The sequence below is a fragment of the Neophocaena asiaeorientalis genome, unplaced genomic scaffold (genome assembly GCF_003031525.2).
Source record: "Neophocaena asiaeorientalis asiaeorientalis breed wild unplaced genomic scaffold, Neophocaena_asiaeorientalis_V1.1 scaffold86, whole genome shotgun sequence".
In the NCBI taxonomy this organism is placed as follows: domain Eukaryota; kingdom Metazoa; phylum Chordata; class Mammalia; order Artiodactyla; family Phocoenidae; genus Neophocaena; species Neophocaena asiaeorientalis.
Window position 1 is genome coordinate 236,795 of NW_020175039.1, and position 15,169 is coordinate 251,963.

General features: G+C 41.5%; 1 protein-coding gene across 7 annotated transcripts in view; it reads left to right on the top strand.

Annotated features, from left to right (window-relative positions):
• Positions 1 to 15,169, top strand: part of DOCK10 (dedicator of cytokinesis 10) — a 209,120-nt gene that overhangs the window by 52,505 nt on the left and 141,446 nt on the right. For all 7 annotated transcript variants that reach the window (XM_024763121.1, XM_024763126.1, XM_024763127.1 and 4 more), the window contains exon 2: positions 4,086 to 4,205. In XM_024763121.1, coding sequence (XP_024618889.1) covers positions 4,086 to 4,205 — 120 coding nt within the window. The remainder of the gene's footprint in view (positions 1 to 4,085; positions 4,206 to 15,169) is intronic.

A 15,169-nucleotide genomic window follows, 5' to 3' on the forward strand; every position in this document is an offset into this window, starting at 1 on the left:
TTCAGGGTAATCTTGGCACATACCTTATCCCAGTTGGTGCATTTCCAAAGGAAAGAGGCACATTAAATTCAGGAGGGACAACCCAACTGTTGTAAAGCTGTAAATCAATGCTTCTCAGTCCCCAGTTTCACTCAAAATCTCTGTAAGGAGCAGCAGTGAGAAATTAACCGATCCCATCATCTTTGTATACATCTGTCTCTTTGACCAAAACATGGAACTGACAGCTGTCTTGCTCCAGAGAAGACTACTGGTTGCATAGCCTGGATTCTCACCATCACAGATGCATAAAGCATCCTTGGCAAGCATTGCCAAATTCTAAGCTCTAGGTAGTGTGGAAGATATCACTATTATTTTTATTTATGAACCTCATATTCCCCAAATTATGAAACATTGAATATCTTGAACGTTGCACACTATGTAACAAATTCCCTGGAAAGATAGAATTTTACTTATCCGCCAGAGGTCAAAACTTAATAAATGATATGAAGCAGATCTGCTAGGCTTTGCAGCCCCAAGTCAAGATAACCTCAGTGCAGCATTTTAAACAGGAAGGGCTTAGTAAACCTCCTTCGTTAATTGGCTGGCATGTCAGAGCCTGAAGTGAATAACTAAAAATATACCTTCCAACAGGTGCTTACAGGCTATGCCATTTATTGTGTGTATCAAGGAGAGTTTAGGATTTAGATTTCCTGTGGTTTTATTAATAACCAGTGACTTGTGAACTCTGATTTTCCTATTGTACTAATTTATGTGGGATTCATTTTAGGTGGAGTTTAGGCCCTAGTAAAAATAAATAAATAAACAAGTAAGTAAGTAAATAAATAGATAGAAAGATCTTTGAAGGTCTTGACCTGCGGTTGTTTATTAACGCTCAAGTTTTCGACTAATGGGAGATAAAATTAAAATGACAGTGAGGGGCTTCCCTGGTGGCGCAGTGGTTGGCAATCCGCCTGCCAATGCAGAGGACGTGGGTTCGTGCCCCGGTCCAGGAAGATGCCACATGCCGCGGAGCGGCTGGGCCCGTGAGCCATGGCCGCTGAGCCTGTGCGTCCGGAGTCTGTGCTCCGCAACGGGAGAGGCCACAACAGTGAGAGGCCCGCGTACCGCAAAAAAAAAAAAAAAAAAAAATGATAGCGAGAACAAGACTGTAGAAGGCCTTCTAAAACATCCTTATGCCCCTTGCCTTTTTTTTTTTTTTTTTTTTTGAGGCTTTCTCCATTTTATTTCTTTGGGAAAAGCAAACGAAGTCTTTCCATCGCATGTGGTAGAGATATAATTTTATATATAATTTATTTTGTGTTCGGAAATCCCAAAGCTGAGTCTGTTCATATTTTTTGCTATTTTTTTTCTTTCCTACTAATGCCTCCTCTTTCCCCTGCCCCTCTGGCCCAGGCCCAGATTCTGGGGCAGGTGCAGTGAAGGGTGAGTGGGAATGGGCATGATTGCCAGGACAGCCCTCCACCCGGCTCAGAGATCTGGTGAGGGGCACCGGAAGGGGCTGTGCAGAAGGACAGAGGCCACAGGGGTACTCCTGTTTTTGTGGTGGATGCACACCTCATTACACAGTCACCAGTCATGGGAGGAGGCTGGTCAGGGGTCGGGGGATTGCTGACAGTAGTTAAACCTATAAATCCCAACGCACACTAAGCCACACTCCCACACTCCTATGCATGTTGGTGTGAAGAAGGGAGAGAAAAGGGACAGTGTTAGTAATCACATCATGAGCTGTTGGTAGAAGGACATCAGACACTTGAGCTGAAGAAACAGAAAATGGGGCTTACCAAACTCGATGGCAGAGATAAGAGCCTCCTGACCGTTTTGCAATGCATTCTGTTTTATTCGCTACGTCTCATACACAAACACAATATTAAGGGGGGGAAAAGAGATTCCAGAATAAGCCAGGTGTTTCAGACTTGAAGGCTTATTGGGGCAGCTGGTAATATATTATAAATGTGACATCGTGATACAGATGAACTTATTTACAAAACAGAAACAGGCTCACAGACTTAGAGAATGAACTTACGGGTACCAGGAGAGGAAGGGTAGGGGGAAGGGATAGTTAGGGAGTTTGGGATTGACCTGTACACACTGCTATATTTAAAATGGATAACCAGCAAGGACCTACTGTATAGCACAGGGAACTCTGTTCAGTATTATGTAACAACCTAAATGGGAAAAGAATTTGAAAAAGAATAGATACATTTATATGTATAACTGAATCACTTTGCTGTACACCTGAAACTACCACAACATTGTTAATCAACTATACTCCGATATAAAATAAAAAGTTAAAAAAAATGTTTTTTACATGTGACATTGCAGGGTAAGAGGTGATAGGCTACTGAGGTCTGTTGCTGACCTGGAGTGAAATACCACTACACAAAGACATTCAAAGCCAACTAAAATCATTAAGATAAGTGAGCCAAAACAAACGTCTGCAGCCTGCATTTGCCTCTTGAGCTATCAATCTGTGCTTCTTGGAATTAATTTTTGCCTGGGAAAATAGGGAATTGGAACCTAAAAGAAGTCTAAAATAGAATAATTATATCAAAAGGCAGGGAAAGGATGAAAGAAGGACTTTTTTTTCAATTACCCATCATGCCATAGTGTCTCTGTATCTTCTACTTGAAAATATTGAATGTCTCACAGCTTTCACTAAATGGATTATGTTGGGCAACTAAATTTCTTCTTTCCTCCAAGCGTGAAGTCCTGTGTTTTTATTTGCTAAATCAGCAATCTTCATTGAAGGGCCCTTCCAGAGAGGATATTCACCTTTCATCATCCTCAGTTTACTCAAGCATTTGTAAAATGGGTTTGTTTTTGTTCTGTTTCGGTGTAGAAAGTACATGGAAATCCATGTTGTTGGCCCACCGTGTTACATTTTGTTTTGTTTTGTTTTTTATAGTTGGAAAAAAACATTGACTGCTGCTTTGAGGAGCTCATTAGCAATTATTAAAATGTTGGTAACAGTTTCTGGAGCTTTACCAGCAGAGATCTTCCAAAGAAGGCTTTAGAAGTTTAAGCTAAATCTGTGGGCTTTGCAGAGCGGGGAGGGGTGGGGCTGGTGGGAAAGTGTCTGCTGATGTCATTAACATGAAAAATAAAATAATTTTTTTTTTCATTTATGAGATCACTTTAGCATGCAGATTTCACGTTGACCACTCCAGCTTCCAGGAGCCCAAAAATAATCCAAACAATGATCCTTTTTTATTTAGGCTGCATGAATGCTTCATCCAAGGGCTAAGGGAACTTAGACTGTGTACCTGGTCTTCAGTAATATTTTATTATTTATTTTGGGCTCCATCTTTCTCACATTGTGAGTTCTGTACAGTTTGGCGTAAACATATCAACTGTAGAATGAAACAACCACCTTTCTCCCACTGGCATTTTAAATATCTCTCGGGCAGCTTCTTTGAGGGAGGTGTCTTTCCCCTTGGCTTTAGGAGTTTAATGTGGTGAGATTATCTAGCTATTTTTTCAGACTCTTTTCCATTTTCACCACACTGTTTCTGTATTAACTATGTTGTTCAATCCTACTAAAGAATTACCCAACTTCTCTATCGGCAAAGAGGCTCAGAGCCAAGCAATTAATCCTGATACAGGATCCAAGTTTCAGTGACGACGAAGACAGTCTGTGTTACTTTGATTGCTAGCAGGGAGCCAACGGCTTAAAATAGACCCAAGTAGACCTCACAAGGAAGTATCTAATTCACGAATATTGATGATAATCATCATAATACTATAGCAAGTAAGGAGAAGGCCTTTCTCCACATTAACAAAGATCAGGTTTACATAAACATCTACTCTGTGGATGTGACAAGGCTGAACGCCATGTGCACTGGAGGCTTGGCGCTTAAATTACTGAGTGAGATGTCAGGTATTTCAAGATCTTCTCATATTATTTCAGATCTGGAAATAATAGTTATGTGGCTTTGCCCCAAATGCCTGGAGTCTCCATGACTCTCTTAGAAGGGTTGCACGATATCAGAGCTTTGGTGATTCTAAGAAATGAAATCCAACCAGATATTGAGAAAAAGCAAGATTCTCCATTTCAGTGGTTAATACAATATTTTCTTTGTCTACAGCAAGAAAAGCCCAGGCTTCTCCAGCCTTTGGATTATGAAACTGTCATTGAAGAACTTGAAAAGACCTATCAGAATGATCCCCTTCGAGATCTCCTGTTCTTCCCCAGTGACGACTTTTCAGTAAGTGTTGTCTTTTCAAGCCATCTAAGTTCAGGAGGGCCCCACAAGGAGATAGTAGATCCTCCCAAATTGTGTCGCTGTCTTTCCTTATAGATTTGGGGAGCTCAGCCCTCTTCCTGTGGTTACCCTACATCACCGTCATCACAGATGGAATGCATATCCAGTAATAGAAAGTGCCCAAGGGCCTTCTAAAGTTGGAAGATTGGAGGCTCAGTGATACTGTGGCCACTCGGGATGGAAGGGGCATGGGGAGCTGCCTGGCTCCAGGTGGTACTTGTGTCCCTGCCAGTATCTTGGTTTCTAACCACTTACCTAGCCTCACAGAACATTTCCTCCCTTAGGCCATTTGTAACTGAAAGCTCCCAAGCAACTGGAACCAACCAAAGGCAGAGGCGGGGGCACAAAAGATGTAGGTCTTAAAAATCACCCTTAATCGTGGTTGTCCCTTGTTTAGCCTTGTGGGCAAGGAAAGGTAGGCAAGCGCATCTTCACGGAAGGATTTGTGATCTGAGATGCGTCCCGTTTAGGATGAAGCGCACTGGCACACAGAACACTCCAGAGGGTGGTGCAGGGAATGAATAAAAAGGAAATTCATTTTGGAGACAAGCACAGTAAAGTTATGGATGATGAGCACGCATGTGTCCCAAGCATTCCATCTGTGGTCATCTGACGCATGTTTAATTTGTTAGTGAATATCTATATAAACAGAGATCTCAATGGGCAGATGGTAACCTTTCCTTTTTTTGTAAGAGAAAGGTAGTCTCAGACATCACAAAAATGAACATCTTTTTTGTGTGTGTGTGTGTGGTTGGATATAATTTCTTTCTTTTGTTTTAACATCTTTATTGGAGTATAATTGCTTTACAATGTTGTATTAGTTTCTGCTGTATAACAAAGTGCATCGGCTATGCGTATACACATATCCCCATTACCCCCGCCCTCTTGCGTCTCCCCCCCCGCCCTATCCCACCCCTCTTGGTCACAAAGCACGGAGCTGATCTCCCTGTGCTACGCAGCTACTTCTCACTAGCTGTCTATTTTACATTTGGTAGTGTATATATGTCCATGCCACTCTCTCACTTCGTCCCAGCTTACCCTTCTCCCCTCCCCGTGTCCTCAAGTCCATTCTCTGCGTCTGCGTCTTTATTGCTGTCCTGCCCCTCGGTTCTTCTTAAAGCAGATGAAAAAGCAGCTCTGAGGTAACCTGTGGCATAGCCACTGTCTGTGGAAACCTCTGACGAGTTGCTGGGGCCCCAGGGCTTCCACTTCCTCAAACAGCCTCCAACTTCCATTCCTTCTCTTATCTCAGGGGCAGATCTGGCTTCTGGTTTCTAAAGGTTCATTTTTTTCACCTTTCTCCTTGAATTAATAAAAAAGAGGTGTGTGGAAGTCAACAGTTTTCTGTTCCAAGTACTGAGAATGATGGAAAGAAAGGAGACAGATTTGTAGACAGGAAAAAAGAAACTCTTCCCATCTGTTTTTCAGACTTTTAAATGTCTCTCGCTTGAGCATTTGACACACTTTAAAAGAGGCTTATCTTGGACAGAAATCTTGTTTCCGTGGTGGGACGGGGCCACGGGGCCTGAACTGCAAGCACAAAGTTGAACCACGTTTTATTTTTTAGTTCTGCATCCTTATTTTCTTTCAGACGAGGGTAAACCTTGAAACAGTCTCTTTCTGTCAAACAGCACACACACAAACAACTTGACACTTGGAGCCCCTTTTCTTCTAGCTCTGTTACTCAGAAATACTGTCAAAAGCTACTCCTAGTTCCCCCAGCTCAAGAAGAGAATGGAGGCATGTAGATGCAATGTAACATTTGTACTGAATTTGAATTCATCTTTTGGCATCTTTCCACACACATTTAAGCTAAGACTGGTCTGATTACTCTGTGTCCTTTGCTATCCTTAATGGTGTAAACAGAGCATATAATAAGTGCTTTGTTATTTTCCCAATGTAAACATTCCAATAAATACACTGAATCCTTTTATCTTGGCCTTGCTTAAGACCCATCTGTGGCCACCCCCATTGCCTTCAAAACAAAGGGCAAACACTGTAGTATTTCCCGAGGGCTTCTCCATGATCTGGTCCTTGCCCATTTCTCAAGGCCATGGTCTTCCACCCCAACCCAACCCCCTACCCTGTCATACACAGTCACCCTCATCCTCAACTGGGGTAAAATGCTAGCACAATTCTGAACGTAACATTCTATCACCCCTCACACGATGTCCTTCCTTTATTCATTCAACAAATATATAAGGCATAATACCGAATGTTAGGTATTAAAATATCTCAGAATGGGGAGACAGCAGTGATTAGACAGAAATATCCTTGTTTTAATGAAGCTTACCTTCTGGTGGGAGGAATCAGGCAAAAAAAAAAAAATAAGTAAATAAATTAATTAGCAAGATAATTCAGATAAAGACCAGTTCTATGAAGAATGAACGGGGTGGAGTAATAGAAGTAACGAGGGAAGAACTGAGCCGGACTGGATGATCGAGGGCACCTCTGACAAGCTGACATTTGAGCTGAGCTCTGAATTCCCAAAGAAGACCAACCCTGCTAAAGCCTGGGGAAGGAAGGAGGGTTTGGGGCCGCAGGAAGCTGCTCCGAAGGCCCAGGAGAGGTCTGGGTGGACAGCCAGGGTGGTCAGAGTTGAGGTCAGGCAAGGACAAGGTAAGACATTTGCATCTTATTCGAAAGGCAAGTGGCGAGTCACTGGAGTGTTTCAAGAAGGGGGACGAGTGACCTGGTGCATGTTATTAAAAGCTCATCTGGCCTCTGCATGGAGAGCACATAACGGGGTGTAGAAGAAGCTGGGAACCAGCTGGGAGCGTAGCTCCCAATTGGCAGGTCCTCAAGAGACGTTTCATGCCACCCTATCATCAGAAAATATTGTGTTAGACAAACAGCTAAATTTTCATTTCCATGAAATGATATTTTGACAAACTAAAGGATAGTATTGAATATTATTACCACGTAAAGTTGCCAGTTTTTGAACAACTTTCAGATGGATTGGTTTCCTGCTTTCCTACTCTATAGAGGAAGGGTTGACAAACAATGGCTTATGGGTGGCCTGTTACCTAATTTCATATGTCCCGTGAACTAAGAATGGTTTTTACGTTTTTTAAACACTACCCTGTTTGATTTTCTTCATAGAATTGATTAAATAGTTGAAGGGAAAAAAAGAATATTTTATAACCCATCAAAATTATATGAAATTCAGATTTTGGTATCCATAAATAAAGTTTTATTTGAACCCAGTGACACCCATTCATTCACCTGTTGCCCATGGCTGCTTTCATGATGCAGCTGCAGAGTTACAACAGAGGTGCAGTAATTGCAGCAGGGAGAGAGGGCCCTAAAAGATTTACTATCTGACCCTTTACAGAAGAAATTTGGGGATCCCCGCTATACAGTACAACCATGCTCGTTTCGGGGGGGCTTCCTCTCCCTCCATGTGGAGTAAAGCCCTTCTTTAAATGCCTTCTGCCACAGTCTGCTCCATCCACAGCCTGCATCACATTTCAGGGGTGTTGCTCGCCAACAGCAAGGCTTCTGTTCATCTGGCTAGGGTATCGTTTCCCAGGCCCATCCTGAGCAATGAGTAAGGATGCTCTGGGATATGTGTGCACAGCCCCCAGTCACCCAATGAGAGGTAGTAATTGAGTGGCCACTCCAATCCCAAAGCATCTCAGGATGGAAGAAGGGGAGCGGCCCCAAACTCTCCACTCTCCCTCCAATGTCCTTCCCAGTTGTGCCCTACGGATGGGAGAATCTAGCTCACTTCTGTGTTTCCGTGTTACCAAGCACCCACGCTTGCAGTAGACATGATTCATTATTTGGTTTGTTTAATCAGTATTTATTCAGCACCCACAAGACGCTGAATATAGAGTAGCACTTTCTAGACAAGAGAGACTGACAAGAAAAACAAAAGCCCTGTGTTTAAGGAGTGTGTGCCCTAATAAGGATGAAAACTAAAATTGATTAAGAATGCTTATGGTTAAGAAATAACAAGAAACAAAGTCTTCATCTGGTCCTCTGTACCCCTTAAAGGAGATTACTTTTTACCAAGACAGTATTCCATTCACACTGCTGGCCCAAGCCTTCATCATCCTTTTTTGCCTGGATCCCCAGAAGTGGTCTTTAACTGGTCTCTCTGCATCCTTCTTTGCCTTGATTGATTTATTCAATGGAAGCTTTTGGAAATACAAGTCAGATAATGCCACGCCTCTAGTTAAAACTTTCCAGTGGTTTTGCATTGCCTTTAGAGTCAAATCCAGCTTCTCACCTGGCTCCTGATAATCTCTGAGCCGTTTTCTCCTATAGCCCCGTTCCCCTTGGTCACTACACAGATACCTAGCGTTCTTTGTGTTCCCTGCATTGGCCCAGCCCGCCCCCTCCATGGGGCCTTTACACCCCTCACACAGCTGGTTCGTGTCTTCCATTCATGATTCAGTTCAAACGCTACCTCTTCAAAGAACCATCTCTGACTTCCAACCTGCATTACCCCACCTCCACCCTGTGTTACTCTATCACATCCCCCTGTTTGCTTCTCTTTATAATACTTACCACTACCAAGGAAGATCTTGGTTTGCTTTTTCGCTGTCTCACCATCAGTGAGTAACCCCAAGCAGGACAAGGGTGTCCCTGCCTTGATCATGGTAAGACCCCGCAGCAACTAGAACGGCGCTCGGCACCAAGCAGGTGGAAAATGAATATCTATTTCACGAGCTGTCTTTCAGACACATGTATGTTATTATTTTAGAATATAACTTTGAGTACCTTTAGGAACCAAAAAGGCTATTCTGAAATGAAATTTGAGAATAAAGAGAATGAAGTCATTGGTTTTTCTTGAGATCGTTAATATGATACTTTCCTCTTTGACTCAACTTAACACATCACCTTAAAAAACCAGCGCTAAGTTCGGGATCCCTTTCCCCAGAGGTTCGTTCCATCCGATACAGTGACTGGCACTTAGCTGCTATCAACAAAGGCTAATTTCCTCCCTGTAGCAGCCTGTACTTATTCACTTGTTTTCTGTTACTAGGCAAGGGAGAAATCAATTCATATCTGTATTTTAAGTACCCAACACAACGTCTGGCTCATGGGCATTCAATAAAGATTGTTGAACATTGAATTGAAATCGTCTTCTTCCAGATTAAGAAACCAAAGTAGAAGCATTTTCCTCTTTCTTGGCCCACGAGGTAGAAACTCTTCCTCTGGTGTGTGGGTTCTGGGAAAAAGCAGTGTGATCTTCTATACTGCTTGCATCGTAATGATTACTTGGAATAAGCCGTCTAGATGCATTTATTAACTCATTCATTTCAAAAACATGCACTCCTTCAGTAATTGTATTTGCTGCTCTTGTTTTTCTCATCTTTCTTTTTGAAGCTGGTAGTAATAGAAACTTAAGACCAAAAAATAAAGAACTTAGTCACCAGATTGTGGCTTCACGAAATAGGCAAGGAGAGTAAGAAAGGAAAACAAGAGCTAAAGAACAGTTTGCACAGGGAGATCAGCTTGGTGCTTTGCGATGACCTGGAGGGAACACAGTGAATCATATTGGGGAGTGTCTCAGTCGAAGGAGAAACTGATACAAAATAGCAGAACAAAACTTGAGAAAGGCAGAAATGAGTTTCTTGCTGAGAGAAAGATACAGAAATCCTAAAGTGGCATCATTTCTGGGAGATGTAAAAACCTTAAAGAAGAAAGTTCAGAGGTCCAAAAGCAATACTGACACTGTGGAAAGGCCACCTGATCACCTGTATTTCCATACTGCCCACCCCTGTCAAACTGCTCTATTTCCACTCAGTTTCCTGGCCCACCTTCTGTGAGCTACTTGCTGTAGACAGCAAGGACACCAACATGAACAAGAAACAGTACTTCCGCTTGGAAGGTTAGACTTTCAGTGCTGGCCAGTGGCATCTTCGAAGTCAAAGGTCTACGTTGCACATCTGAAGTAGCCTGTCGAGAGAGTCAACATAATCTTCTCAAATCCTTTCTTCATACCAGTAGTTCAGAAGTAGAGTCTCAGGGCTCTCCAATGCATCCTGCAATTTTCATGGCTTATTAACAAGACTTCGGGAACTGGGCTTTCTTAACAGTTATTCTTTCATAATTTATTCTTTCATAGCATGTTTTTAGCTATAAAAAGCAACTGGTATGTGGGGACTTCCAGGCTCAACCACATGGGTCATTTTGTGAGAGGAAGCAGAAAGACCTTAATATCTTTTAAATGGAAAAGCAGGAAGGCCGTGATCGTTTATTTTTTTCTTCTTGCATCTCTTACTGAGACACAGCCTAACATTCTATAAGAATGTCAACCTCTTTTTAATCCTTGACTTCTTAGCCTGAAAAGCAGACTTTAAATGGCTCTTGGTGTTCATGCAAGAACGCTGTGATTGCAGTTTAAAAGCTAAGTAAGGGTCTTTCTCAAACTAGGTTATTCTTAGTTATAATATCCCTCTCGTTTACAAGCTAATGAAGCTGAGATTTGGAAAGGCTCATGTTCAAGGATGTAGAGTAACTGTGATGACAGAAATCAAACATAAGCACCTTGACTTTTGCTCTTGGAGTTTCTGTCTAAACAGCGTGCTCTGAGCCAGCTGCTTCTTAGAAAAATAAGGTGCATGACTTGGGGAAGATATTAACTCCCTGCATCCCACAGTGAGTGGTACCATTACAGTATTGCAGAGAAGGGATTCTAGAGAGTTTACTTCAATTCGGTAAGAAGATGTGGAGAATGCTCTGGACTTGATTGTGCTAGGAATATATGTCCACATTAAGACTTCTGTGTGAATATTCATAGCCTCATTATTCATAATCCAAAGTGGAAACAAGCCAAATGTCCATTAACTGAAGAGTGGATAAACAAAATATCGTATGTTCATGCAGTGGAATATTATTCAGCCATAAAAAGGAATGAAGTACTGACAACATGGGTGAGCCTTGAAAACATTATGCTAAGTGAAAGAGGCCAGTCCCAAAAGTGTACCCATGGTATGATTCCATTTACATGAAATGTTCACAATAGGCAAATCCATAGAGACAGAAAGCTGATTAAAGTTGCCTAGGGCTGGGGAGAAGAGAGAAAGGAAAGTAACTTCTAGTGGATATGGGGTTTCTTTTGGGGGTGATGAAGATGTTCTAAAATTAAATAGTGATGGTGATTGCATAGACTTAAAACCACTGAACTCTCTCTAAAAGGGTGAATTTTATGGCATGTCAATTATATTTCAATAACAGTGCTATATTTTTAAAAAAGGATTGTTCTAAGCATTAAGGTAGGGATCATGTAGGTGGTCAGAGAGACAGGATACCAAAAAAATCATAAAGACACATGTCTGCATTCAAGTACTTCCTTCTTTAAAAGAGATAACAAAGTATACCAGAGACACAATAAAAAACATGGCAAAGGGCTTCCCTGGTGGCGCAGTGGTGGAGAGTCCGCCTGCCGATGCGGGGGACGCGGGTTCGTGCCCCGGTCTGGGAAGATCCCACGTGCCGTGGAGCAGCTGGGCCCGTGAGCCATGGCCGCTGAGCCTGCGCGTCCAGAGCCTGTGCTCCGCGACAGGAGAGGCCACAGAAGTGAGAGGCCCGCATACCGCAAAAAAAAAAAAAAAAGAAAAGAAAAATACAAAAAAACATGGCAAAACATTTCATGTATAGTTATATTTTATCACCAAAGCAGATTTAATGTGGCTTGCTTGCATACAAAAGTACACACACGTAAAATGACTGGCTGAATTAATCACTTGCAGGGCTTTGGGTTCTACAATATTCTACAGTTAAGCTGCAGGCTTCATGGGTAATACAGACAGTAAACGATATAATTCTGAGAAGATGTATGTTGGATGAATTAGAGAAGGTTTTCAAAAGAAGGTGGCATCTTGGTCAAACCTGAGATTAGGAAAGAACAAGGAAAGAAAAGGGTTTTCTGAGAGTAGGAGCACGGCAAGGTATGTGCAGGCCTGAGCCCAGCGTGGAAGAAAGAATGCCCGCAGCCACGGGAAAAGGTGCCCTGGCGGCTTGGCTGCGGTGGGTTGGCTCACGTCTTAGGCCTGTTGCTGCTCATGAGGGCATATCTGCAGGCCTCACACGGAGCAGGCTTCTTCGCCGTACCTCCCTGGAGAGTGAGCTCAGACCACAGCCTCTGAGTCCTTGCCAAGGGGAGACCTTGGTGCAATAAGTATATTCCTGTTGTTGGAACAGTGTGTTCTATTAATACTCACATTTTTCCATATGTAAAACGTTTCATCCTTACCACCATGGAGGAGGTGAGACACATTTTGGAGCCTGGAAAATGAAGCACAGAAAAAAGAAGGGAAGTGACTTGCTCAGTGGTTTGCCTGTCCAAGACTAAAATGTTTTGAAACAGGTCTCCAAAGTTCCCTAATTATATACTTAAATACTATGATGGATGAATCACCATGCTTGACTTGGCTGGATGATGACTAGGGTCCAGTTATGGGCAACTGCTCACTCTTCGTGCACTTCCCATACAGTTTAACTCCAGCAAAACAAGAAGGACCTTTCCCTTAAAGCACAATGAAAGTATTCATGTGAATTCTCATGTATGTAAAAAAAATAAAATCACAATACTCTTCTGAATGGGGTAAAAAATGTTTTTCAAGCAACCAATGTAGTATAAGTGTCTGCTCTACTAGGATAAAAACCAGTATCAGTGTTTTAATTTGAGAAATTTAGGTGAAGATTACTTTTAAACACACGCTTACGTTGGAATTGACCACAAAGTGTTAGTTAATAGCCCTTATTGTGAGGTTTGTTGGCTTCTCAAGCTCAGACTGATGGGTTACTCTAAACACCATCATTTTTGTCCTCTTTTTTAAGCAGCTGGGATCTACAATACCGTCAGAGGGAGCTTTGCTCAGCTCCAACATAGGAAAAGCAACTTCTTTTTTAGACTTTGATGGTGGCCTTTGGCCAATTGAGAAATGGCCCCTATGTGCTTGGAATGAAGTCTTCTGTAGTCATTTTAGCCAGCAGAATGGTAGCTGTGACAAAGCCCCAAAGACTACCCACTGCAGAGTAGAAAGAATCAGAAAGTGTCAGGGCTGCCGTGGAGGATGTCTGAATGTCATGGACCTGAAACTACAAACACAGGTCTGCATGCCTCATTTCATAAATAAAAGGACAGTTTTTATTTCCAAATGCCTAATCTCTGGACAATAGGCCCTTATGAGACTCTCCCACCCGATGAGCAGCTCGGCTGAGTTCCAGTGCAGTCTCAGATCCGTCCCATGCTATTGAGCTCTACTGATCGTCGACCAGAGGGTTTATTAAAGAGAACAGGAAGTCTGTTGTGGCCAAGGCAATTTGTAGTGGTCGGAAAGTATCTAATTCTCAGAAAAGAAATTATTTGTAACCATGTTAATTCCCTTACTTAACAAATATGACTCTGTATACTTTTTTCCTATTAGATCGATTTATTTTTGCTTCAGCAGAGATACATGAAAGAAATTTAAAATGATCAAGATGGGGTTAGGGGGTTAAGAGGTACAGACTGTTATGTATAAAATAAATAAGCTACAAGGATGTATATAGTACAACACAGGGAATATAGCCAGTATTTTGTAGTAACTGTGAATGGAATAGAACCTTTAAAAATTGTGAAATGCTATGCTATACACCTGTAACTTATGTAATATTATACATCAACTATACTTCAATTAAAAAATGAAAACAAAAGGAATCAAAAATGAGTAGAAGCAATACAGTTCTTAAAGTTGAAATTGTATGGAGCCCTTCAGCTTTTTCACGCAAGTTCTCCAGCATTATGACAAACTATAACTGAGGTTAATAGCATGTTATTATACATGTATTCCTTTCCTTGTATTTGTGTACTCTGTGCAAGGTATTAGATATGCATGTTGTAAAATATTGTTTCAGATTTATCACATGGTTACATGAGGGTGATTCAGCCCCAGCTGCCTTATTTAGCAAAGAATCAACATCATCTCATAACTAGAGGTCATCAGGGATCACACATAACCATTGTACCTATGATTAATTTTTATTACCCCAAATTGAAGGAACTTCCAATCTCATATATTGAATATGAGCATTAGCCTGTGTATTTGGGACCCTAATCTTTACTCTGTGGCATCACAAATCAGGTAGTCATGTAATTATCATTACTGGAAACCTGAGCCCACCTTCCAGGAAAAAAAAAAAAAAAAAAAAAACCTTCTTAAACCAGCTCAGTATTCACTCTATTAAACTATACCACAGAGTACTTGATCTTAGTGGGATGACAGGTTTATGGTATAACTAAACAGGAAACTAAACTTTGGGCCCCTTTACTCTCCATCAGACTTAGAGTATTTTAGAGCAGCTATTATTTTTTTAAAGGCAAGAAATCAATAAACTGTGGTAGATAATGAAAAAGAGGAATCTTTTGCTTTTTTATATAAAAATTTTATTATAAAGTAATGACTGAAATATAGAAAATTTTTTCAATTGGAGGAAAAAAATCCTTAATCTTGCCAGTAGATCACAATATGTAATGTTCCCTGGAAACGCATCAAGTTACACTATGTATCTGCAAATTATCTGTCCAAACAGGAAATAAGTTATCCCCAGACAACTGAAATCCAGCAATAATCCCCAAAGCTCAATTTAGGCATGGATCTTCATCTTCTACTCCAACCTTTCAACAGAGTTTATTTACTGTTTATCTTCTAACGGAGTGAATAACATAAAAGATGCAACTAGCAAAAGGAAATTCAAAAAGAATCAAAAATGTAAAATCTAGATAATAATAAATCCTAAACTGGCTCCAACACGCTTCACGTGGGAGGTAATGGTTCCCTGTGTGTGTATCTATACTTGGCTTAAATCAACAGCCATGTCCCGCGAGCACTTCCAGACTCTCTTCACACAAACTGCAGTCAAATCCTGGGGCAGATGCACTGACCGAGGGGCTCTGTATCTGTGTTTCA